At 43.2% G+C, this 25942-nt stretch overlaps 1 protein-coding gene across 1 annotated transcript in view; it reads left to right on the top strand.

Moving 5' to 3' along the window:
• LOC145519773 (solute carrier family 22 member 2) overlaps positions 1-25942 on the top strand; it is a 31850-nt gene extending 5908 nt beyond the window's left edge. Inside the window, exons 3-11 of the mRNA XM_081524472.1 lie at positions 1686-1840; positions 4648-4816; positions 6977-7091; positions 8686-8792; positions 10767-10981; positions 11765-11873; positions 12799-12911; positions 16776-16875; positions 24334-25942. Of these exons, the coding sequence (XP_081380598.1) occupies positions 1686-1840; positions 4648-4816; positions 6977-7091; positions 8686-8792; positions 10767-10981; positions 11765-11873; positions 12799-12911; positions 16776-16875; positions 24334-24400 (1150 nt within the window). The 3' untranslated portion in view covers positions 24401-25942. The remainder of the gene's footprint in view (positions 1-1685; positions 1841-4647; positions 4817-6976; positions 7092-8685; positions 8793-10766; positions 10982-11764; positions 11874-12798; positions 12912-16775; positions 16876-24333) is intronic.

Genomic DNA, 25942 nt, shown 5'->3' with positions numbered 1-25942 from the left:
GCTCAGTGAAATGAAAGCAGTGCTTCCCAAATGTTAACATGCATGTCAACCACCTGAGGGGTTTGTTAGAATTACGATTCTGATCCAGTGGGTATGGTGTGGGCCTGAGAATCTGCCTTTCAAACCACCCGCTGGTGATACTCGTATCCCCAGGCCACAGTTGGAGTGGCAAGTAGCTAAAGGATTTATGAAGCCAGCGGTACTGGAGTCCACCCACTCTTTGATTTTCTCTCTTTCTTTCATTTAACCACTTAAGTGGTTCTGTTGTAGGAGGGCAGGAAGGTGGGGATGTCTCAAACCAGTCTCCTGAATCTCCAGAATTTCTTCCAGCCCTGCCTTACTGTTTTAATCACCTTGTGACCGTCTGTGAAATTGTTCCCTAGTGAACTGCATTCGTAGATTAGAGTTTCTGAAGGTTCCCACGCTCAAATGGTGAATGCCCCCTCTCATCAGCCATGGGATTTTGTTACCTCGGGGAGCACGATTGCGGTACTTTGTGGTCACCCAAGTCAACTTTGGAAGTTGAAGAAATCTCATTTGAACACGTTCTTATAAATTCTTTGAGGCTAAGTGAAGGGGGTTGGGTAGGAGAATGTGAAAAGAAAGGCTAAAACGTTGTGTTGAGTTGTGACTTTGGAAGGCTGTGGATAAAATGCTGAGGGGGTATAATTTTACAGTGGGGAACGGTAGACTGAGTATTCAAAAATGACGTAGTCAATGCAGAGTTTTAAGAAGTTTAGCAATTTACATTAATTCCCAATGAGACTGCTTGAGCTTTCAGTTTCAGATTTAAAGCATTAATAATATCCATAAGACAGCTCACAGGATAAGGCTCGGAATTTTATCTATAGCCCTTGAGAAAGAACTAAAGGTCTTGACTATGCTTAAGGATGACATGATTATTATTTAGTCTCCTTTGACTGCTTTCCTTTGTTTCTGCATTTCTCACTTCTCTGATTAAACTCACTCTTTGACTAAAGTTTTCTGTAGACAGGAGGCAGGCAGAGGACATGGTGGTGTGGGGTGGGGGCAAGAAGCATATGGTCCTGTTCTGTCTCAGTAAAGACAAGGCTGAGCCCAGGTTCCCACATTTTCCTCTACTCTGTGTACTGAGACACTCGCAGGTCCCCATAATAAAATGTATAGGAGCTCTCCTGCTAGGGGACTCCACGACAAAGGCCTATGGGACGGGAACACATGAGGTGCAGGCACAAACAACCGTTTCCATGGAGACACACAAACATCATGAAGTCCAAAGGCAGTGTCGAAAATGGACAGGGAAATCCACCGAACACTGAGTCTTGTTTTTTCCAAAGCAAAAGCTCCTGGGTGGGCAGTTGAGTCTGTTCGTGGAGAGGCCCAGCTCATGTGATGATGGAAGGCTTAGACAGGCCCTTGGGGCATTCAGGACCGGGGGCTTGAAGAATCTCCCCTCCCTGAGTACCCTCTGCAGTGTGGGGCTGAGAGATTCTGCAGCCCAGAAAGGGTCTCTCTGTTTATACACGGTGCCAACGGAACAGACCCGAAGTCAGAGATTCTCTTGGAAGGAGTTAGTCTGTACCTCTTGAATTTCCATGCTTCAGAGTTGACCTACTTTAGTTAGAGTTCCATAGCTTGCGTGAATTTTCTACAACCTTCATGAATCTAACCTGATGCCATTCTCTCTCTTCGTTTTCTCTTCACAGGTTTGGCCGTAAGCCCTGCTTCTTGATTACAATCCTCATAAACGCTTCATCTGGAGTGCTCATGGCCATCTCCCCAAACTACACATGGATGCTAATTTTTCGCTTGATCCAAGGACTGGTCAGCAAGGCAGGCTGGTTAATAGGCTACATCCTGAGTAAGAACACTTGTGATTGTAGCTGTGGAAACAAAGGTTTGGTGGCAAAATACAGTCAGTCTGGTGGGGGAAGCTACACAGAAAAGTAGACTCAGCTTCAAGACAATATTGAAAGATTTTTCTTTCTGTATCAAAAGAATTTCTAAAATCTTTTCAGTAAACTCATTCTACATTCCTCCTCGAAAGAAAACAATGAAACAGGAATGAGAGTAAATCGTGTGCCATCCAAATTCTTATACAATCCTTTAGGAGCTTTTGTTTTCTGTACCCTAGGGTGTTCCATAGAGAGAAAAATCTAGCATACCAGGCTCTTCTGATTGTTCTTCAGTCCCTAAGTCGTGTCTGACTCTTTGCGACCCCATTGACTGCAGCACACCAGGCTTCCCTGTCCTTCACCATCTCGCAGAGTTTGCTCAAACTTATGTCCATTGAGTTGGTGATGCCATCCAACCATCTCATCCTCTGTCGTCCCCTTCTCCTCTTGTTCTCAATCTTCCCCAGCATCAGGGTCTTTTCCATCAAGTTGGTTCTTCAAATCAGATGGCCAAAGAAATAGAGCTTCTGCTTCAGTCCTTCTGATGGATATTCAGAGTTGGTTTCCTTTAGGATTGACTGGTTTGAACCCCATGAACTTTAGTATCAGGCTCTACAGAGAGAACATTCAATGAGAAACACGCTCGATTTATAAGAGACTTTATTAGTTTGAGTACATCCACTCTAGCAAACCACAGTTTTCCTCAGATTGTATGCAAGGAAACTGAGGATACAAGCTCTGTGGTCAATCTCGGGTCCTCAGCAAGCTGCTTGTAGGACCAGGAATATCATTTACATCCTACTCATTAGGAGCCAGAGCTATGCTTAAGCTCCATGGATTATAGGAGAATATTTGCACTGTAACATCTTTAAAGTAATATTTAGAAGCATTACCACCACACTTAGATCTTGGGAATTCACTTCATCATTGCTTTTCTTTCGGATACATTCAAGTAGCATCCACACAAAGAGAAATGGACTCTGAAATTTAAATAATAATAATAAATCTCTTTGGAAGGAAGGTTATGGCCAAACTAGATAGCATATTTAAAAGCAGAGACATTACTTTGCCAACAAAAGTCCGTCTAGTCAAGGCTATGGTTTTTCCAGTGGTCATGTATGGATGTGAGAGTTGGATGGTGAAGAAAGCTGAGCGCCGAAGAATTGATGCTTTTGAACTGTGGTGTTGGAGAAGACTCTTGAGAGTCCCTTGGACTGCAAGGAGATCCAATCAATCCATCCTAAAAGAGATCAATCCTGGGTGTTCATTGGAAGGTCTGATGTTGAAGTTGAAACTCCAATACTTTGGCCACCTCATGCGAAGGGTTGATTCATTGGAAAAGACCCTAATGCTGGGTAGGATTGGGGGCGGGAGGAGAAGGGGACGACAGAGGATGAGATGGTTGGATGGCATCACCGACTCGATGGACATGGGTTTGGTTGGACTCCGGGAGCTGGTGATGGACAGAGAGGCCTGGCGTGCTGCAATTCATGGGGTCGCAGAGAGTCGGACACGACTGAGCGACTGAACTGAACTGAATAAATCTCTTATTTCACAAAAGAGAACTAGAATATCTGTGCTTAAAAATTGGCCCAGTAAAGGTAATTTGGAGGATTCTATGAGATGAAGAGGAGATGGTGCCTAATACTTTTAGGTGCCTGTCATGGTAGTCACCTGATCTATGTGAGGACAACAAAGAGATTAATGAATGTGGTTATTTGATGAGAAACTTGGTTTCTGAAGACATGACGTAGAAATACGTAGCATTTGAATTTAAATTTCAGCCTCCTCTCAGTAATTTCTCCTCCAGTCCCTCCGGTGTCCTTAGGGTGCCCTTGCCATGCACCCTTTTCTGCTTTTCTACTTGCTACCCCAAGACCTCATTCATGACCGCAATCACTTTGAAAGACAGATGTTTCCACTTATTAAGTATGTACACTATTTCATCTCTCTTTGTAAGTACTTTTGGATAGTTCACAGTACTTCATAGAAACAATTTCAGAGAACATTTCTATTTGGTTTACAAATAGCTGAAATCTTTAACATGATAACCAAACATTTAAAGCAAAACTCTGTGGCTCATGGGATAGCTGGCATGTCAATTCTAGAATGTCTGTGATATAAAAATGACTTTTTCCTAAATCCATGTACCATGGACTTCATACATCTGTCATGATGTATGGCATGGGATAAGGCAATAATTATACCACGTGCAGTGTTATGCCTTTAAACCAGCTCTTGGAGAATAAAAAACCTGATTCATAGTGTTTTCCAATTTCTAAGTTGTGAATACTCACACCATGACTGATTTTAAGGTACCAATGGGTTAAAAATCAGCTTTCAAAATTCCTAAAAATTTAAAAATTAGTTCCTGGCAGCCAGTACTAGCTGACTTCAGTCAACTTGGAAACCCACTCCTTAGGTTTTCAAGCCATTTGCACACATTAACAGGATGGCCAAGAAAATGTTTAACTCATGTAAGAGGACATGAGCTGTTATACTGAGCTATTCATTGACGTGAAAATCATCTATGCTCTAAATTCAATGCTTACTCCACATAATGTGGGATTATGAGATTTTACATTAATTACCACAACAGCAATAATCATAACAGAATAGGTCCCAAAGGACATTTAAAAGTTTTCTAAGAGCTGTATAGAAAATTCTAGAGCTTGGACTATGTTTTCGAGGTTGGCATTCTAGTTGTCCTATCATTGGATTTCCAGGTCACGGTCGTGCTGACCGGTGCTGACCCTTTGGGCTCTCTCCGCAGTTACAGAATTCGTCGGGCTGAACTACCGGAGGACAGTGGGGATTTTCTACCAAATGGCCTTCACGGTTGGACTCCTCGTGCTTGCTGGGGTGGCCTATGCGCTTCCGCACTGGAGGTGGCTTCAGTTCACCGTGACTCTGCCCAACTTCTGCTTCTTGCTCTATTACTGGTAAGCCCACGTGGAACAAAAAGGAAATAAACTGAAATATTACATTTAGCTAAAAAGGCTGTCTTCCCCAGTGCACATCGTTCCAACCTAAGATTTCCTTCACTCTTCTGTTTCTCGGGAAACCCAGGTCCGTGTTTCAGGGCTGAAAATGACAAGGTTCCACCTGTCTCCCCCTCTGGAAATCAAATGTTCTTTCACTTTGAACAGCGAGCTTTATGACTTGGATCTCACATTTTCACATTATTTATGTGGTTTTTAAAACTAGCTTCTAGTGGCTGTAATACCCTTTGAAGAGACTGACAATATTATTGTTCTTATTCTTTGTCTCCTCAGAAGAAACTTCAAGGTAGAGAAGGTGAAGGGTGACGCTGTTGTCACCACTTGCCCTATCAGGTCCGAAGCAGACATCCCCAATCAATCACAGCAGTTTTTATCCCAGATTAGGCCAACGTGCCACCCCAGTCAGACCATATCAATCAATCAGAGTTACCAGAGCAAGTGAAATGTCAGTCATTCCTGCCTAAGGGAACCATGAAAATAGCAGAAACTCTCAAAAAGTCCTAATGTGAGGTTACCTGGGATAAAGCAAGAAGAGAGCTGGATTATCAACCAAATCTCCTCCTACGCAAAAACCCACTTATTTAGTTCCTGGACTTATCTACCTGTTCTTCCCATGGGTGCCTTGTCTAAGGATTTAACATCTATACCCTTCCCAGGAAGCCTGTTTCTCCTCCAAAAGCCAGTAAAATTCTGAGGGTGATTCTTAGCTCCTTCCCTATATCCTTTCTACTCCCTTTATATCTCTGAATCCACCCTCCCCCCTTTTTTTTTCCTGTTCTCATTATTTATTGCCTGGATTTCTGGACAGATTCATAACTAGTCTCTTTGGCATCAGCTTTCCATCCTCTAGTCCATACTTCACATTGCATCGAAAAAATCCAGGTCCACCTCATTACTGTTCGGCTTAAATATTTTTCAATAGTCTTATTCTCCTCAGAATAAAGACCTAATGCTTTAGCATGACAGGAAAGGCCCACCTATTATCCAAGTTCTGACCATCTCTGAAGTACTTCTTGCCACTTCTACGCAATAGAGTCAAATTTAGTTTTCTTACAATTCCACAAGCCCCACAATAGAACTGTGTTTTCAAAAGATCACTCAAGATGAAGAGTAGAAAACAGGTGTTTGGGCTGTTTTGTTTTCTTCAGATAAATATTCAGAAGCAGAATTTCTGGATACTAGAGTAGTTCTATTTCTCACTTTTTTAAAGGACTCTCCATACCGTTCTCCATGGTGGCTGCACCAGTGTACATCCCCACCAGTAGTTCACCAGGACTCCCTTTTCCCCATATCCTTGCCAGTACTTGCTATTTCTTGTCTTTTGGATAGCAGCCACTCTGACAGGTTGAGGTGATATCTCAACTGTGGTTCTGATTTGCTTTTCCCTGGTGCTTAGTGATGTTGAGCATCTTTTCATGTCCTTAGTGGCCATCTTGTATATCTTCTTTGGAAAAATGTCTATTCCGATGCTCTGTTCATTTTTATTTATTTTTAAAACTAAGCAAAGATTTGGCTGTATTGCACCTTGGAGGCCGTGAGTGGACTTTCTCTAGGCGCAGTGAGTGGAAGCTGCTCTCTAGCTGTTGTACGCGGGCTTCTCACTGCGGTGGTGGTGTCTCTTGTTGTGGAGCACGGGCTCGAGGGCGCAGCCTCAGCCGTTGTGGCGCATGAGCTTAGTTGCTCCAAGGCATGTGGAATCTTCCCAGACCAGCGATTGAACCCGCGTCCCCTGCATTGGCAGGCGGATTCTTAGCCACTGGGGCAATCAGGGAAGTCCCACTCTGCTCATTTTTAAATCAAATTGTTTGGATTTTTGCTATCAGGTCGAATGAGCTCTTTATATATTTTGGATATCAATCCCTTATTCGATATATAGCTAGCAAGTATTCTCTCCCGTTCAGTAGGGTGTCTGTTCATTTTGTTGATGGTTTCCTTTATTGTGCAGTCTCCACACATTTTTACTTCCTCTGTAGATACAACCAAACCTTTCTATGTAAAGTCCTTCCCAGAAATTGACTTGTGACCACTGAGCAGGTGGGGGACCAAGTAGGATCTTCCCCTGTACTTACCAGCACTGATGACACTTTTTCTGTGCCCCAGGTGTATACCTGAGTCTCCTCGATGGCTGATCTCCCAGAACAAAAATGCTAAAGCCATGAAGATCATTAAGCATATTGCAAAGAAGAATGGAAAACCCTTGCCTGGATCTCTTCAGGTGAGCCAGTGGCTGAAGTAGCAAAGCAGAGAACTGTGAAAAGGAGGAAAACCATGCACTGTCTCCGCGGGGAGCCGAAGAAGGGGCCCACCTCCCATACACAGCAGGATGTTTCTGTTGTACTAAGATTCGTGGTTTCTGGTAGAATATTTTAAGCAGATGGAAAACATCAAAGGAAGCCAAAAGTCATTTGAAAGTCAAATGAGGAGCTTCTATCTTATTCATCTCTTGACTGTGTTGGCCCTCAGCCCCAGTACAGAAGGAAGAATCTTCAAACACAAATAATTTCTTAGAATTTTTAAAATTTTGATAGAAAATGATCCCAAAATATTTTAAGCACCCCCCTGCCTTCTTGAATAGAACAAATCAAAATGTCCATTTTCAGTGAACTTAGCGTTTCACCTTTAGTAGACCTCATCACCTTTATTTTATTTTTTTTTAATTTTTTTTTTTTAGTAGACCTCATCACCTTTAATTTAAAACTTTTCACCTGACAGGACCTGGTAAAGAGAAAATCAAGCTTACTAGGAATTTATATTGACATAATAGCAAGTCATTTCGGATGAGGCTCTAAGATGGGTGACCTGTACAAATCTGAGATTGACCTGACATTCACAGTGAGGGACTCAGAGGCCTTTTTCCTTCACTTCCTCTCTGGGTGCTTAGAGTACCTATTTTTTTTCTGCATGAACAACTGGCATAGCACTGATTCTTAGAATTCAGATCCTCTTGGAAACTGGCCAGGGAATAAAGCACCCGTGGGTCACTGTCTCCCCCATGGTCAGAGCTCATGTGAGGACGCTAAGTCCGGTCATTGCTGGTTCCCTGGAGGCTTCTTCCAACACCACCTTGTCTGGTCCAGCATCGACTGTGTCCTTCTAGAGTGGGCTTCTCAATTCTGTGCACAGGGTCACCGGGGGAACCTGTGAACATGCATTTCCCTTTGGCTGGGCTGGGGCCAGAGATCTTTCACTCTTTATTATTTTAATGTTTTATTTATTTCTTTGACTGCACCAGGTCTTAGTTGAGACATGCAGGATGTTCGATCTTCATTGCAGCATATGAGATTTGGCATGCGGGACCTGGTTCCCTGACCAGGGATCGAACCCAGGCCCCCTGCACTGAAGTCTTAGTCACTGGACCACCAGAGAAGTCCCCAGAGACCTTTCATTCTAACAAGCCCCAGGTGATGCCAATGCTGGTCTGAGTGCCAAGGTCCCAGAGCAGGCTTCTATTGGGCCGCACTCGGGTCTGGGTGTGCAGAGAAGGTGTGTCAATGCCCTCAGCCCTCAGAGTCGCTGGAGGACCTCAGTTTTACCCCATCACACTTGACCAACAGCATCCCTTAATCTATGTGCATGAGTTACCTCGCTTCTCTGTAGCCCAGTTTCCTCTTCTGTGAAATGTAATGAAAAACATAGAATCTAACTTGTAGGGTGGTTATATTGACTAAACAAGTTAATGTGTGTGAAGGGCTTAGCTAGCTCTGGACACATTAAAAGCATTCAGCAAGTCTAAGGTATTATGTTCCCTGGGTGACCCTGGGACACCATCATGAAATATACAAAACTGTTGCTATTGTTTCTATTCTCAGAGCCTCAGACCCAACGAGGAAGTTGGCGAGAAGTTGAATCCTTCTTTTCTTGACTTGGTCAGAACCCCTCAGATAAGGAAACACACTTTGATCTTGATGTACAACTGGTAAGGATTATTTTCCACTTTAAAATCTCTCCAAATTCTTTTAATCTCCATCAACCACATAGAGGGAGGGACCAAGAGTACCTTCAAAACATAGCTTAGGTCCAGTCAGCATCAATGGTGGATTGCAAGTGGGCTCATTTATAGTAGGTTGTCAAGAAATCATTTTTGTCATGCAGATGTTGAAACCAGCTTACAGACCCAACACATAGCCAACTACATTTCCAACCTTGGCTTTACCTTAAGAATCACCTGCGAGTTTATAAAATATCAAGGCCAGACTCCTCTCCCACAAAGACATGGATTTAATTGGTCAAGGCCAGGAACTAGGAACCAGTACTTTTAAAATCCTCCAGGTGATTCTAATATATAGCAAAACTGTGACTATTGGTATAGATTTTTTTTTAATTGGAGTATAGTTGATTTACAATATGTAGTTTCAGGTATACAGCACAATGATTGAGTCATATATATACATATATGTATATATGCTTCAAATTCTCTTCCCTTATAGAAGTTGTAGAAGTAGAAGTGTTAGTCGCTCAGTTGTGTCCGACTCTTTGTGATCCCATGGACTGTAGCCTGCCAGGCTCCTCTGTCCATGGAATCCTCCAGGCAAGAATACTGAAGTGGGCCGCCATTCCCTTCTCCAGGGGATCTTCCTGACCCAGGGATTGAACTTGAGTCTCCTGCATCGGCAGATACATCAGATTCTTTACCATCTGAGTCACCAGGGAAGCCCTTACAGGTTGTTACTAAATATTGATCGAGTCCCCTTTGCTATACAGTAGGTCCTTGTTGCATAGATTAATTGATATGAGTGTAAATCTCTATTGCAAGGCCTTTTCTTTTCCACCTGGAGAAAAGTAAATAAATAAACTTCTCAAACAAGACTACCCAACAGGTATAACCCCTGACTCCACATCCAGTAGCAAGTCTGACCATCCTCACTGCCTGCAGGCTGCTCCAGAGCCCTGGGCCTTGGGCTCCACACCAGCCTCTGTGCCGGGCAGCACGCTTTCCCTTCACTGAGCACCATCACTGGGATGACACAGCCAAATGATGCTTCACAGTCGCTGACAGAAGGGGACATCCCTGGTGGTCCACGCTCCCACTGCACAGAGCATGGGATCGATCCCTGGTCGGGGAACTAAGATCTTGAATGTCTTGCATGCCACATGGGACAGCTAAAAAATGAAAGAATATCCACAGTCACTGACAAAAGCTAAGCTCACCAGGGGTTAATTTAGCAACCTTCACAATATTGCATGAAAAATGCATTGGGGAAACTGGCCTCATTTTCCTCATATTTTCTATTGAACACTTGCAGTCAACAAAACCAGAAACATCATCTAAGTCTTGTTTGTGAATGGATAAACAACAGGGACCTACCATATAGCACAGGAAACTAGATTCAGTATCCTATTATCAACCATAATGGAAAAGAACATGAAAAAAAAAAGCATATGTGTATATAATTGAGCCACTTTGCTGTACAGCAGAGAACGGCATGACATTGTAAATCAACTATACTTCAGTTGTAAAAATTAATTAATTTTTAAAATGTTGTCTGTATCATGTCAGAAGATAAATCATCAAAAGTGGGGCTGCATCCATTTGGGAATTTGGTTCCCATTTGGTCTCCTGTGTTCCTAATGTTTGGATTAAGTAGTCATTAGAAGACCAGAAAGAGAAAAGATTAACAACCACTAATAACCTGAAACAATTCTGCTAAATAAACCCCTCCAGTAAGACATTTCTTCTCATCTTTCAATTTGGCCAGGGAATGTTAGCCTAATTCTTTCCCTTTCCAGATTCTGAGGTTACAGCCAGTCACCACAATGGGTCAGATGGTGTAAAAGCAATGGAATGGAGGAAAAAGCAGTAACAAGATGGCAAAGAAAGGTGTCCTACAGTCAACCTTTTGGTGACATCCTCCCAGTGCTTGTCTTGATCTGAGCTTTCCTCTTTGCTCAGGTTCACGAGCTCTGTTCTCTACCAGGGCCTCATCATGCACATGGGCCTTGCCGGGAGCAACATCTACCTGGACTTCTTCTACTCTGCCCTGGTTGAGTTCCCAGCTGCCTTCATCATCATCCTCACCATTGACCGCATAGGTCGCCGTTATCCATGGGCCATATCAAATATGGTGGCGGGGGCAGCCTGTCTAGCTTCGGCTTTTATCCCTGAGGGTAAGTGCCCGGCCAAGCTGGGGTCTTGTCTGCCAAGGCCCTGAGAAGAGGGAGAGGGAAGCACAGCCCTTTGATAGGAAGACCATTATTCAGCAATCAGTCAGTTTAGAAAGAATGAATGAAATATCTGGGACTTTCCTGAGTGAACGCATATGGCAACTCCAGCTGTAAGAGCCATGGCATCCTGTGATGGCCTGATGTGATATAATCACATCCTCTGGCTCTCTGAGTTGGGCTTCCCTGGTAGCTCAGATGGTAAAGCGTCTGCCTGTGATACAGGAGACCCGGGTTCAATCCCTGGGTCAGGAAGATCCCCTGGAGAAGGAGATGGCAACCCACTCCAGTACTCTTGCCTGGAAAATCCTACAGACAGAGGAGCCTGATAGGGCTACAGTCCATGGGGTCGCAAAGAGTCGGTGCTCTGATGTAATACAACAAGAGAGGCTAGGAGGACCCACGCCTCAGGCCATCCAGCTGGCCCAGCACAGAGAGCAGGCTGTTTCTTCTGGGTGACCTCTGTAGACCAAAGTTGGTGGAACTTTGGAAGCACGTGTCATTAACGACTGAGGTCTAAAGTGAAGAGCATGTTAGAACTGTGAGGCTAACACAAGCAGACGCAGGGGATTTTGCAGAACTGTCCTGAGTCTGCAGAAGCACCGACAGTGCACTCTCGGCCCATTCTGGGGGATGCCCTTTCTCCTCGCCCCTGCCCTGCGCCCCCGAGCTCCGTTTGGCGACCAGGGAGCCTGCGCAGCTCGTGTCAGCCATGTGCTTTGCCCTCAGATCTACACTGGCTGAGAGTCACGGCTGCTTGCCTGGGTAGAATGGGGATCACAGTGGCCTATGAGATGGTTTGCCTGGTCAACGCGGAACTGTACCCCACGTTCATCAGGTGAGTACATCTCCCTCAGCATGAGGAGGGCGGCTGGGACATCTGTTTACTAGTGAGAACGACCCCAGGTGCCAACAGAGGGCAACTCACCTTTTTAAAAAAATTTATTGATGTACAGTTGATTTACAGTGGCATGTCAATTTCTACCGTACAGCAAAATGATTCGGTTATACATATGTACATTCTTTTGCATATTCTTCTCCATTACTATTTATCACAAGGTAAATCTCGTTCCCTGTGCTATGCAGTAGGACCTTGTGGTTTATCCATCCTGTACAGAATAGTTTGCCTCTGCTAACCCTGAACTCCCAGTCCAGCTCTCTCACGCCTTCCCATGCTCCTTGGCAACCACAAGTCTATTATCTGTGTCTGCGAGTCTGTTTCTGTTTTGTAGATAAGTTCGTCTGTGTCATACTTTAGATTCCACATATCTGTGAGGTCATATGGCATTTGTCTTTCTCTTTCTGACTTCCCGCACTTCGTATCTCTAGGGAAGTCACCTTCCTTTTCGAGAGGATGAGACCATTTCAAGGCAGTAGGCAGGTCACATCTCACACTCCCAGGCTGGGGTGAAACACAGAACCCTTGTGGGCAGAACAGGAGCCATTGCATCGAGAGGGATGACCGAGTGGCCACAGGAAGAACAGCCCACCCAGGATGGCAGGGCAGAGCAAGGGGAGACGGTGATGAAAGTAAAAATCGAAAATTTGTCCCGCCCCCTATTAAACATCTTCGAGAAAGTTAATATAGAACAAGTACAACAGAACATGAATGGAATTATGTATCATTTCTGTGCATTGACAGTACCGTGAAGACTTTCAGCTCGCACACATTTTAATGACTGGGGGAGGTATTTAAGGCAGGGGTGGGAGATAACTACGGTCCTGTGCTAAGAAGAAGGAAACGTCTGTGCCCTGCGTTTCAGGAACCTGGGGGTCCTCGTCTGCTCCTCCATGTGTGACATTGGGGGCATCCTCACGCCCTTCCTGGTCTACAGGCTCACCGACATCTGGCACGAGCTCCCCCTGGTGGTTTTCGGTAAGAAATCCTCGGAGATGTCCCAAGGAAAACCTATCTTTTAGGGGTCTCCGTGTTTTTACCTCCAAACAAGTGCTCTCCTTGCAAGTAACTACTAAATATGACTAGTAATTGGTGCTACTATTAGTGTGGCAACACTAGTGTTACTAACAGTATTAGCAGCCGCTAACACTCCAGTCTGGGAACCCATGAGGACTCACGACCGTAGAGATGCAAAGTCAAGGGCGAGTGAGGTGGGGGTTTCCTTGAAGAAGACCCTCTCCCCTCACTGATATCTGCCTCTTTGTCCAGGAACTCATTCTTTCTATCTCCTCTATGCCTAGATATTGGAAAACACAAACTCTTCTCACTTCGCCAATTCAAAAGAGGCAGGTAAAATTTTGCAAAGGGCAGTTTCAACACCCAGGGGAAATAGACCAAGACTGAGAAAATGTAGGCTTCCCTGGCGGTCCAGTGATTAAGACTTGGTGCTCCGAATACAGGGGGCCCAGGTTCAATTCCTGATCAAGGAACTAGATCTCACATGCTGCAACTATAAGATCCTGCATGCTGCAATGAAGGCCCAGTGCAGCCAAATAAATAAATTTTTTAAAAAAGAAAGAAAATGCATTGGCATGACAGGAACACCTGTGGGGGTGCTGGCACCCCGTCCTCAGGTTCCTCAGTGATTCGATTGAAGGAGCAGAGGCACAATCCTGCCCGCCGACCCTGAAGGATGTATGGGTGCTGAGTCCACCCGTCCCAGACCAGCCTCAGGAGAGAAGGGGAGGGATTAACCTAATCATCACCACGTTCTGAACCCAAAGTCTGCAGACTGAGAGAGGAGCTGGGATCCTGGGAGGTTCCATTCACTCCTTATCCACTGCCTCTTCCCCCAGCGGCAGACAGAGGGACAGGTGCCCTCCTTCTGGGCATCCAGGCAGACACGGCTCCAGATCCACACATGTAACTTCACCCTCTCAGTAGGTCAGCCCCAGGGTCTCCACGCACCCACTCCTGTCTTCTTTAAGACTCATTAAAGAGTCTGAGTCTTTGTTTTAATTTGACAGAAATGGAACGCTTTCCCCAAGGGCACACAAGACTCAGTCTGGGGGAGGAAGGGAAAGACCCTCTCAGATGACAGCAAAGTGAAGTCTCTCAGTCGTGTCTGATTCTTTGCGACCCCATGGACTGTAGTCTACCAAGCTCCTCTGTCCATGGGATTTTCCAGGCAAGAATACTGGAGTGGGTTGTCATTTCCTTCATGAGCTCTTCCCGACCCAGGGATTGAACCTGGGCCTCCTGCATTGTAGGCAGACGCTTTACAGTCTGAGTCACCAGGGGGAGAGCAAATGGCTTTCCCCTAATCCTGCATGTTGTCACACACAAGTGTCTCTGCCCATTCCTTCTGCTCGAGGGATTTGTGAGGGCGGAAGTTTCCACTGCTGTAGATCTATCAGCAAAAACTCCAAAGCATTGATAGAACTCAACCTCAAAAGAGACCTGACGAATGTTTCCATGTTCCAACTTATTAACAACAAGATGGCCAAGTTGATAGAACATGAGGTCTTTATCCCGAGGTAGCCGTAGTGGCTGGCTTGGCTGGGAGCCACGGGCCCAGACTCCTTCCTGCCCTAGCATTGGCCAAGGGGCCTGACCCCAGGACCCCCTTTCCATCTTGGGAAGTGCCATCACACCTTCCGGTCTCTCCCTTATACTCCAACCTCGGCCACTCCCCTAGGCTGGCAGTGAGCAGTCCACGGGTCTGCGGGATATTTCTGGGTAGAAAATAGAATACTTCTTAGTGTCTATTTTATTTCTCTTAGTACCTTTTAACAACGACAACAACAAAATGTGAAGTCCAGACCCAGAGGAATTCCCCAGACCTAGACCTTCCTTTGGGCCCTGCCTGTCAATCAAAAAATAAAGGATTTTAACTGCATTTCAAATTTGAAGTAAGCAGAGTGTTAGTGGCTCAGTCATGTCCAACTCTTTGTGACCCCATGAACTGTAGCCCGACAGGCTGCTCTGCCCATGGGATTCTCCAGGCGAGAATACTGGAGTGGGTAGCCATTACTTTCTCCAGGGCATCTTCCTGACCCAGGGATCGAACCCGCGTCTCTTGTGTCTCCTGCACTGGCAGGCAGGTTCTTTACCACTAGCGCCACCTGGGAAGAAGACAATTCCCGATCTTATATTGCTGGTAGTTTCGTTCTCTCACCAGTCTTTAATAGCTAGCAGGAAGCAAAACTAACAGTTTTACACTTTTTCTTTCTCTTTTCACACATTAATGGCGTGCAAATTGTGCTCTAGAAATAATCAGAAATGGTCATCTAGAAGCCTGAAAACCAACACATGAATACATTGGAAAAGTTCATGCCATGGGTCAGGCACTTTTCTAAGCACCTAACAAATATGAACTCATTTCAGCCTCATAACAAGCATGTGAGGTGGAGACATCACTCCACATTCTGCAGGCGTGTCTGGAGTATCAGGAGACCATAGAACTCGGGGCTCTAAGATCAGTGCTCAAGGTGTCAGCACTTGGGGTGTCAGCACTCAGGGTGTCAGTACCCAGGTGCCCAGAGCCACAGCCAGTGCCCTGACCACTGCACACCGGAGACCTGTATTTTTACTTCAGTTTTAGGGGTGCAAAAAATAGAGTCCAGCAGGCATTTTTTTGAAACCCCAAACTAGTAAAGAACCCACATCCTACTTCTTGCATTCTATGATAGAAAATATATAAAGATGTACCCTGGTTCAATTCCTGGGTCGGGAAGAACCTCTGGAGAAGGGATAGGCTACCCACTCCAGTATTCATGGGCTTCCCTGGGGGCTCAGATGGTAAAGAATCTGCCTGCAATGCTGGAGACCTGGGTTCAACTCCTGGTTTGGGAAGATCCCCTGGAGGAGGGCACGGCAACCCACTCTGGGATTCTTGCCTGGAGAATCCCGTGGACAGAAGAGCCTGGTGGGCTATAGTCCCATGGGATCACAGAGAGTTGGACACAACTGAGTGACTAAGCACAGCACGGCACGTGTGTGTGTGTGTGTGTGTGTGTGTGTGTGTGTGTGTGTGTGTGTATTTTATGTATATATACGTATTTGTGTGTGTATATATAGTCTTTTTATGTATATTTAACTATATATATGTATAGATATATATAGTCTTTTTATGTATATACACACACATATATACATCTATATACATTAAAAGTCTCTATATAGATATATATACATAAAAATACATACATATATACATAAAATACAATAAACATACATAAAAAGACTATATATAAATGTATACATTTAAAAAGCTATATATATATTAAAAAGAATATATATATCTGAATCACTTTGTTGTATGCCTGAAATTAACACAACATTGTAGCTTAACTATACTTCAGTGAAATAAAAAATAAAAAGCAACAATAAATAAAAATAAAATAAAAGGCCTGGCTATACCATTTAATGCTATTATAAAGTAATATGTGATTCATTACTTTTATTTGCTGGTAATGATCCAAGTTTCTAATTCATTTTCATTATTGGCAGGGCTATATTCTTTCTTTTCTTAGCATTGTTTTTTTTCAGAGTTATTTTCTAACTCTAAAGTATCTTAATATCATGGCAATGTCCTCTAGCCTAGAATAACTTTGACTCAAAATGCGAAGTATTTCATTTCCCTATAAGGAATTGTAATTCAGCGGAGTTTGGAACCGGCAAAATATTTACGATGGGGAACAGGGCAGTCTGAGATGGCAAAGGAATCTGTAAGTATAGGAAATAATCAAAAAAAAATTTTTTTAAGAAACAAGGGGAGCTCTAATTACAGAAGCGGCATGCATCAACCCTGAATGCGATCTTTGTCTGTTTGGTTTTCAGCTGTGGTTGGCCTGGTTGCTGGAGGGCTAGTGTTGTTTCTCCCAGAAACCAAAGGGAAGACTTTGCCTGAGACCATTGAAGAAGTTGAGAACATGCAGAGGTAGGGAGCTGAGATTTCTTCATGAACTGTTCCATACATGTTTGGGGGAAACTCTGTAGCTGGCTGGAAAGAAAGATAAAATTGAATCTACTCCTCACACTGTACACTGAGCTCAATTCAAATGAAATCAAAGATTAAAATGTACCAACAAACAAACAGTAAAAGAGAATGAAGATATTATAGGAGAAGACCTTTACCCTTTCACAGTGAGGGGGACTTTTAAAATTTGACCAAAAATATCCAGGACCCATTAGGAAAAAAAGTTCGCCTTCATAAAAATTTAAAACTGTGTTGAAAAACTTCCATAAGCTAAAAAAGGACAAGCAAACTTATAGAAAATGTTTACTCCTCCATAAAGGGCTAATTTTCCCAATATATAAAGAGTACTAACAAATTCATAAGAAAAATCACTCACTAGAAAAAAACGGACAAAGGACTTCAACACATGATTTAGTGAAAAGAAGAAAAAAACAGCTCCAAAATATATTAATATGCCCAATCTCCTTCATAGTAAGAGAATTGTAAAGTAACACTGCACTATTATCCACTGGGATTGTCAAAGATCAAACTGCTTGAAAACACCCAGTGGACCCTTGAATAGCACAGCAGTGAGGGGTGTCAACCCCCTATGCAATCAAAATCCACTTACAACTTCCAATTCCCCCAAAACGTAACCACTAATAATCAGAAGCTTATGAATAACATAGGGCAGTTCAGACATATTTTGTATGTTGTATGTATCATACACTGTATTCTTACAGTAAAATAATCTATAGAAAAGAAAATGTTATTAAGAAAGTCATAAGGAAAATAAAATACATTTATAGTACTATACTGTGTTTTTCGGGCTTTTCAGGTGGCACTAGTGGTAAAGAACCTGCCTGCCAAAGCAGGAGACGTAAGAGATGCAGGTTCGATCCCCAGGTCTGGAAGATCCCCTGGAGGAGGGCATAGCAACCCACTCTGATATTCTTGCCTGGAGAATCCCATGGACAGATGAGCCTGGCAGGCTACAGTCCATAGCGTCACACAGAGTCAGATACGACTTGAAGCAACTTAGCACGCACACACCTTGTTTATCAATACTGTAAATTTACAAATTTACATCATCTGTTTATAAGACAGATCATCTATCAGCACCTACATTAACATTTTCTTATATGATGCAAAACACTGTAGGACTTCTCTGATGGCTCAGTGGTAAAGAACTGGCCTGCCAATGCAGGAAACATGTAAGATAATGTAATGCTTTGAAAGCAAAACTATAAAACAATAAGAAAAGGAATACATTATTCATTTTATATTAAATATCACTCACCTTATGCCTACGTAGGGATAGACTAAAGTCTGTGCGTGCATGCTCAGTCGCCTCAGTCATGTGTGACTCCACACATCCTATGGACTGTATCTCTCCAGATTTCTCTGTCCATGGGATTCTCCGGGCAGGAATACTGGAGTGGGTTGCCACGCCCTCCTCCAGGGCATCTTCCCGACCTAGGGATCAAACCAGCGTCTCCTGCATCTCCTGCCCCTGCAGGTGGATTCTTTACCACTGAGCCACCAGGGAAGCCCAGACTAATGCCTACATATTCTTTATGCATTCATGATGTACTTAACTTTTTCTTAGATTTTCCAAAATTTCTAGGCCACATGTTTCATCTGAGAGTTTTTCAAATTGCCACAAACTTCCAAAAATTTTTCAAATTTTTTGTTGAAAAAAATCCACATGTAAGTGGACACTTGTAGTTCAAACTTACGTTGTTCAAGGGTCAACTGTACTGTGTTGGTAAAAGGTGTGGAGAGACAGACAGTATCCTTAAAACCTTTCTGATGGGCAATATGACAATAGTATCAAAATTGTAAATGTGTGTACCTTTGTATACAGCAATTCCATACTTGTAGAAATTTATGTGTGTAAAATGGCATACATACAGGATTATTCACTAAAGCAATTTTTATGTATCAAAAGAGTGAGAACAACATAAATGTCGATCGATTGGGAGACCAGTTAGGTAAGTTATGGTATGTCATTCAGTGAAATACTCCATGGTCATTAAAAAGAATGAGGCATCTTGATATACACTGATAAGGAAATTCTCCCAGATGTATTATTAATGGGGAAAAAACACAAAACATAGAAAGGTATATAATCATTTGTGTACAAAGAGCAAAATACATGTATGTGAAACTTAAATATATATTAAACATATATATAAATTATATACACAATTTACTTTATCTCTGGAAGAACATGCATAACATTGATCGTCTATGGAATTAGATGGCTATGGGATATAAGTGAGAGGGAGACTCTTCAGTGCATACTTTTTGCAGTTTCTGAACACATACAATTCTATTTTAAAAGTAACCTTAAAAAATAAAAAATAGGGACTCCCCTCTTGGTCAGTACAGTGGATAAGAATCCGCCTGCCAGTGTAGGGGACACAGGTTCGATCCCTGGTCCAGGAGAATTCCACGTGCCACAGAGCAACTAAGCCTGTGGGCCGCAACTACTGAAGATGCACACTCTAGTGCCAATGAGCCACAACTACTGAGCCCCCACGCCCGAGAGCCAGGACACCGCACCCACCGAAGCCTGCATGGAGCAACTGCTGAAGCCCATGGGCCTGGAGCCTGTGCTCCACAAGGAAGCCATCTCAGTGAGAAGCCCCATGCACCACAACCAGAGAGTTGCCGTCGCTGGCCGCAAGTAGAGAAAGCCCAAGCACAGCAACAAAGACCCAGTGCAATCAAAAATAAATAAATAAGATAATTTTTAAAATCTCTACATACCATACAGAGAAACATATATGATACACTCCCCCATGGATCTGTTTATGTGATATGCTTAGCTATAACTGTTTGTTTTATCCATCGTCCATTTTTGGCCCACTGAAGCCGTGAACTGAGCTGAATTGTACCCAGGCTACAAACCCTTCACATTTCACATATTCAGTACTTGGCCAAAGGTCACAGCAGAATCACAGGGGTAGGAGGCTTTTCCTAGAATTTAGAAGAGGCTTTGAATTCAGCCAGAGGTCATACACCAGCAGTTCATGAGACACCGGGGTCTCAAGAGCTTTGCCTGGCCCACATAATTTTTTAAGTGGGACATTCCACATAAACTGAATTTCCAGAATCTGTTTTTTTTTATATCAGAGAATTGGGTAACAGTGAGCAGGCAATTTTTTCCTGTTGACAGTTTGGACGAGCTGAGTGGTGATAGCTCAGCTCCTTGAAGGGCATGCCTGCTGGAGCCAGCCACAGGCCCTCCTTCCCTACACTTGGTGCCTAGGACACTCCTGTTTTCCATCTGGTGGGTGTGGACCTTTGAATTTGAGATCCTTGATCTTGATCAACCAGCCCCCATAGACCTTGTCCAGTGCATCTTCCCATGCACATGAGTGCCTCTCCTGGAGGACAGAAATTCTACATCGTTTATGCTCGTATCCCTAGAGCTAAGCATAGTCCCTGCACACAAAGAACAGGTGCTCGCCAAATATTTGTGGAATATATGCAGAGCTCCTTCTACAGCATCCCTATGTGAGGTACCCCTAGGTTTTCCCCTGCCAGTTCCAGTGTCAGCAAGGCAATAACATGTGATGGTGAGGAACAGGCCAGGTCTGATGCCAAAACCCAGCCTCTGTGCACTGACTCTGAATTGAATCTCAGAGACAGAGTTTCGGAGTAAAGTAGAAAAGAATAGCTTTTTTGCAGGTGCCAAGCGAAGAGTCCAGGGCAGCTAGTGCTTACAAGACCCAACCTTCCTGAAGATTTTCAAGGAAAGGTTTATAAGACAAGGTGAGGGAACGGCATTATGGGGCGTATGACCATCTCATGGACATTCTTCTGACTGGTTGGTGGTGAGGTACTTGGGAGTCAGCATCATCAACCTTCTGGTTCCAACAAGTCTGGGGTCTAGTGTTTATGATCAGTATAGGTAGTTTCTTCCATCTGGTGGGGTTTCAGAATCTGGAAAACAGCTCAAAGGACACGGCCCAGAATATTATTTGTAGCCTTTGAAGAGGAACTAAAGGTCCTTGACTTTATTTAATGGTTAAAGTATTATTTTGTCTTGCTTAGCTGTTTTTCTTTTTTTCTACATTTTCTCACTTCTCTGATTAAATTTATTCTTTTTCTAAAGTTCTTCTACAGACAAAGGCAGGTGGAGGTCATGGGTGGGTGTTTATTCTGGAAAAGCTTCATCAGGTCCTGCTGGGTTATGGGTCCTCATATTTCCTATCATGTTATCTTCACTCCACTAGGGCTCAGTTTTTCATCTGTCAATGGAACAAGAGTTCTTATTCATTGAATTTTTGTAATGATTAAATGGGACTTCCCTGATGGCTCAGCAGGTAAAAAATCCACGTGCAACACAGGAGATGTGGGTTTGATCTCTGGGTCGGGAAGACCGCCTGGAGAAGGAAATGGCAACCCACTCCAGTATTCTTGCCTAAATCACGTGGGCAGAGGATCCTCGTGGGTGGATAATGCCTGTAAAGTGCCTGGCTCTTAGTAAACGTTCAATAACCACCAAGACTATTCATAGAAGTTTTCACAGCTGTTTTACAAAACAATAAAAGAGGTACCCAGATAGTTTATTGGAAATCAGATTTTTAAATATTCGCTGAATGGTTTTGAGACAGGGAAATGCAGCTCAGTGATACAGCCATATGCCTGTGCTTGAAAGAATTTTCCATTTTTATCAGACTGGTTCAAAGTAGGCTAAAGAGATATTTTGCAATATTATTTCTATTGTTATTTTATATTCTTGCTAACTATGCCATCTGCAAATACATCTATGAAGATTTGCACTTCTCTATCCTCTGTATTGTGTAACCCAGTTCACCTTTCAAAGACAGAAGAGAGATCAGTAAGGTTCAGAGCATGACAGGAGGAGCATGTGAGAAGACGGGGACTGAAGCCGACTTGGGTGGAGGCTCCCGTGCAGAGAAAGATGAGGAGGGGCCAGCTGGTGGGAGGCAGAGGCACCCAGGAGAGGGGGCAGCTGTAGTTGGCACCTGGGGTCAGGCAGGCTTCTCGCTAGGACTGGAGAGCCGACCCAGACAGAGTGTCCCAGGCACTGAGTGAGCGCCAGCAAGACCAGGGAGGACAGGAGTCCCACCAGCACTCACGTTATTCAGTCCCTGAGCCCATCCTAGGTGCAGAGAGCCTTCTGACTTACTAACGTACGCCTATTTCACCCCTTCAGCCTGTTTCCTTTCCTGTAAAACTGAGCCACAATAGCTTACATGTCCTGAGAGCTTTCATCTAATGCTTTTCAAGACCTTCTCCTGTATCACCTCATTTAATCCTTGCAACAACCCTAGGCAGTAGGTAGTATCATTAACCCCATTTGATGACAGAATAAAAAAAGAGATTTGCCCAAAGTCAGTAAGGAACAAAGCCAAGGTTTTAATCCTAGCAGCCCAAGACCAGGGTTCATGGACACACCTCACTCCAGAGGGCTGAGTTCACAAGAGGGATGAGGCATGCAAGGTGCCCTGTGCAGGGCTGCCTTCAGCTACCAGCAACCTGGCTGTTCCTGCTGCTGTTGCTACTGCTGTTGTTGTTGCTGCTTTTGCTGCTATTGTTGTTGCAGCAATAGTAGTTTTTGCTGCTGCTGTTGTTGCTGCTGTTGCTGCTGTTATTTCTGTTGTTGCTGTTGTTACTGCTATTGCTGTTATTGTTGCTGTTCCTGCTGCTGCCGCTGTAGTTGTTGCTTCTGTTTCTGTTGCTGCTGCTGTTGTTGCTGCAGCTATTTTTGCTGCTATTGCTGTTGCTGCTATTGCTGTTGTTGCTGTTGTTTCTGTTACTGTTGCTGTTCTTGCTGCTGCTGTTTTTGTCGCTGCTGTTGCTGTTCTTGCTGTTGCTGCTGCTGCTGCTGTTGTTGCTACTGCTACCATTGCTGTTCTTCTGTTGGTGGTGTTGCTGCTGCTGTTGTTGCTGCTATTGTTGTTACTGCTGTTGCTGTTGTTCCTGCTGTTGTTGCTGTTGCTCCTATTGTTGCTGTTGCTGCTATTGTTGTTACTGCTGTTGCTGTTGTTGTTGCTTCTGTTGCTGTTGTTGCTGCTGCTGCTGTTGTTGCTGCTGCTGCTGCTGTTGTTGTTATTGCGATTGCTGTTGCTATTTTTGCTGCTATTGTTTCTGTTACTGCTGCTGTTGCTGCTACTGTTGTTGTTGCTGCTTCTGTTGTTACTGCTTTTGTTGCTGCTGTTGCTATTGTTGTTGCTGTTACTGCTGTTGCTGTTGTTGCTGCTATTGTTGCTGTTACTGCTGTTGTTGTTGCTGTTGCTGTTGTTACTGCTGTTGTTGCTGCTGCTGTTGCTGTTCCTATTGTTGCTGCTATTGCTGTTGTTGCTGTTACTGCTGTTGCTGTTACTGCTATTACTGTTGCTGTTGTTGCTGCTATTGTTGTTGCTACTGTTGCTGTTGTTTCTGTTGTTGCTGCTATTGCTGCTGTTATTGTTGTTGCTGCCGTCATTGCTACTGCTGTTACTGTTGCTGTTGTTGCTGCTGTTATTGCTGTTACTGCTGTTGTTGCTGCTGTTTCTGTTGCTACTGCTGTTGCTGTTGCTGCTATTGATGATGTTGTTGCTGTTACTGCTGTTGTTGCTGCTGTTGCTTCTGTTGCTGTTGCAACTATCATTTTTGTTGTTGCCACTGTTGACAGGGATGCCTTTGGAGCTTGGTTGTTGAGCTTGGGCCCCTGTGTCTGGAGTCTGAGAGGACTCCAGAACACCTAGATTCAGGAGAGCTTCTGCTCCTCTCTATATCTCAGATGGATCCAGAGACAGAGGCAAGACTAAGCCCCACCAGGTGGGGGGCATTCTATGAGAAGTTGGGGTCCCCAGGAGCAGCCCCAACCTGGATTTCAGTATTATAAACACAAACATGCCAAGAGGGTGTGGCTGGGAACAGCAAAGTGAAGAAAGCAGCATTTTTACATGAATATCAGCAGGATCCTCGTATTCATAAAGACAAGATGACTAAGAAAAGTTGCAATTTGAAAAATTTTTGAATTAATTTTTATTTGCTCCTTACTTTTACTGAAAAGTCAATAATCTTTGGTAAAAATTGTTTTTCAAGTCCTATTTGTAGAACAGATGATAACAGTGTCTATATTTTGCATTCATCACTTATAAGTGATAGAAAATTAAATTTAGACGTTTACCATGTTCTCTATTACAGAGAGAAGTGAAACACCTTAAATAAAGAATGTGGGCCAGTCCCACTCCTAGGAGAGCATTTTAGGAATGACTCCATCCACATTAGCTACTCACGATGCTCTGTCCATTTTCCTTCTGAGCACCACCACAAGGAACGCTTGGCAAGACTGATCCTAGACAAAGCTTATACTCATTTGTTGCTCCATTTTTCTATTATCCACTTTATCTTGGTTTTCAGCTCCTCGTGATCTCTTTCTCCTCTCTCCTTTTTTTTTTTTCATTGTTGCAGGTCAAGAAAAAACAAAGAAAAGATGATTTACGTTGAAGTCAAGAAGCTAGACACTCCACTGAATTAAGAAGAGAGAGCTGCTCTAGTTTGCTTTGACAAAAGCAAGGCAAGAATCAGAGATTTCTGCTCTCATCACAAAGCCTATACCTGTCAACCTTATTTCTATTTGGACACTATTAACCCTGATCTATAACCAAATGGAGTCTGTTGTACTGCTGTATGAAAACTGCCTCTAGGATGAGGTCTTGCAATCTTCCCTTGCTTGAGCACTTCCAATGACCTCATCTTACATAGGTACCTTAAGAGGGGATGCCAGCACTCCTCTGGACCAGATATTTCCACAGTAGATTCTAGAATATCTCAAGGGAAAAGCAAAAAGTCTGTCTAGGAAAGAAATAGCTTACACATAAAAAGAATGTCAAGATTTTATAATTTAAATCAGCAGAAATCTGGCTACAAGTTTAGGAATGAATCATAAAGATACAAGGCCCAGGAGGATGAAACATAATAATGAGTCAGGTAAGATTTACTGATATGAGTGCTCTGACCCAAGGTTCTAGATTTAATGTGCTGGCTGGAACATCTAGCATCAGCTCCAACAGTCAGCAGAACAACAACATGAGAAAAAATATGAGTATATTTCCATAATTTGAAATAAGGGGGACTTCTTAGGCAAAAGCATAATCCAAGAGACATAAAGTGAGTGAGTGATTGATTAATGGGACTACACAAAACAAGCCTAAATTAAATGAGGCTAGCTGTTTAACACACCCCAAAAGTAAATTTAATGGATGAGTGACAGATTTGGGGAAATATTTGCCACATATAAAATATTAAAGGGCTAATATCCAAAAGAAATAAAAAGCTACTAAAAATCAATAAAGAAATGATAATCCTTTAGATAGACCATAGGGAAAAAATGGTTCAAGAATACAAAGCTATTTAGACAAATAGCTTTAAAAAATGGTTAGGTTTTTTATATATATATCCTCACTGTTAGGGAAATAATAATGAAATATTTTTCACTCTTCAGATTCATTAATAAAATTAATAAAAAAATAAAATTGAAAATATCAAGTATGGATGAGGATATGAAAAAACTTCCATGCATTGCTGGCATGCATGAGTTGATTGATATAGTCTTTAGAAAGCAGCGTGGCAGTGTCCGTGCACATATTAGAAATGTGCACATCTGGACCCAACAATTTCACCACTAGGTATCTATTTTTGAGAAACATCTCAGAGGTATTCATTGTATCATTTGTTGATGAGAGCAAAAATTGGAAATAACCAAAGTCCTTATATGTGAGGAATACTTAAACTATGGTATATCAACTCATCAGTTAAAAAAGAGTGAAAATGATATATAACTACTCCGTATAAAGAACTTCATGATGAAGGGCTAAGGTGAATTTTGGAATAAGGATGTAGAAATAATAGGATGTGTATCTAACTAATGATCTAGGGGGAAGAGGAATGGGACTGGGCAGTGCACAAGGAACGATTAGAAAGATTTTGCTTTTTCTGCAATTCTTGCATTTTTATGTTTTCATGTGCAGATCTGTGGCATGTTCATGCTGTTTTAAAAAATAAATGATTAACTGGGAAA

This window comes from Giraffa tippelskirchi, chromosome 9, assembly GCF_054371585.1.
Source record: "Giraffa tippelskirchi isolate mGirTip1 chromosome 9, T2T-mGirTip1v1.2.pri, whole genome shotgun sequence".
Classification (NCBI taxonomy): Eukaryota; Metazoa; Chordata; class Mammalia; order Artiodactyla; family Giraffidae; genus Giraffa; species Giraffa tippelskirchi.
Note: the sequence above shows the minus strand (reverse complement) of the source record. Positions and strands in the feature narration are given on the sequence as shown.